This window comes from Penaeus monodon, chromosome 22 (assembly GCF_015228065.2).
Source record: "Penaeus monodon isolate SGIC_2016 chromosome 22, NSTDA_Pmon_1, whole genome shotgun sequence".
In the NCBI taxonomy this organism is placed as follows: domain Eukaryota; kingdom Metazoa; phylum Arthropoda; class Malacostraca; order Decapoda; family Penaeidae; genus Penaeus; species Penaeus monodon.
The window spans coordinates 23,287,255-23,287,800 of record NC_051407.1 but is presented as its reverse complement, the minus strand read 5'-3'; the positions used below and the strand labels follow the sequence as shown (position 1 = coordinate 23,287,800).

Below are 546 nucleotides of genomic sequence, written 5' to 3'. Positions count from 1 at the left end.
AAACTATGGCCTTGCATATGTAAAAGTTAATCCACTTTAGCTAGTTCAACAAGAAATTCTAGGGCTGTAGTTTTATGTCAGAATTATAATTTTTAGCTAGAGAATGATTCCAAATTGATGGATAGATATCAATGATCCTGCACAAACCTGCCCTGTATATTTTCTCTTCTTTTTTTTACCAATACTTTCATATCTTCTTAACTCAGACTTCCAGAATTTTATCCTAATCACTTATATTATCAAAGTTATTGATTAAGGTTTTAATTTTTATTTGATCAAGATGTAATGATCATATTTCAGGTGTTTGATTGGGCAGGTACATCAAGAAAGGGTCTTATCCTTTTCATTGATGAAGCTGAAGGATTCTTGCGCAAACGTCATGAAAATATTAGTGAAGAATTGAGGATGGCCATTAGTGCTTTCTTGTATCGTACTGGAACTCAGACTGACAAGTAAGTTGGACTAAGAATTTGAAAAGGGCCTATTTTGAGTCATTTTGCTCAACTAAGAGTCCATTTCTTTTATAGAAATACTGTGTGATTCTTT

General features: G+C 32.4%; 1 protein-coding gene across 1 annotated transcript in view; it reads left to right on the top strand.

The window, feature by feature from the left end:
* The window catches only part of LOC119587019 (ATPase family AAA domain-containing protein 3-A-like), a gene marked incomplete at its 5' end in the record, with an annotated part of 5,031 nt that overhangs the window by 2,520 nt on the left and 1,965 nt on the right, over positions 1-546 (top strand). The window contains 1 exon segment of the mRNA XM_037935766.1: positions 301-452. Within this exon segment, the coding sequence (XP_037791694.1) occupies positions 301-452 (152 nt within the window).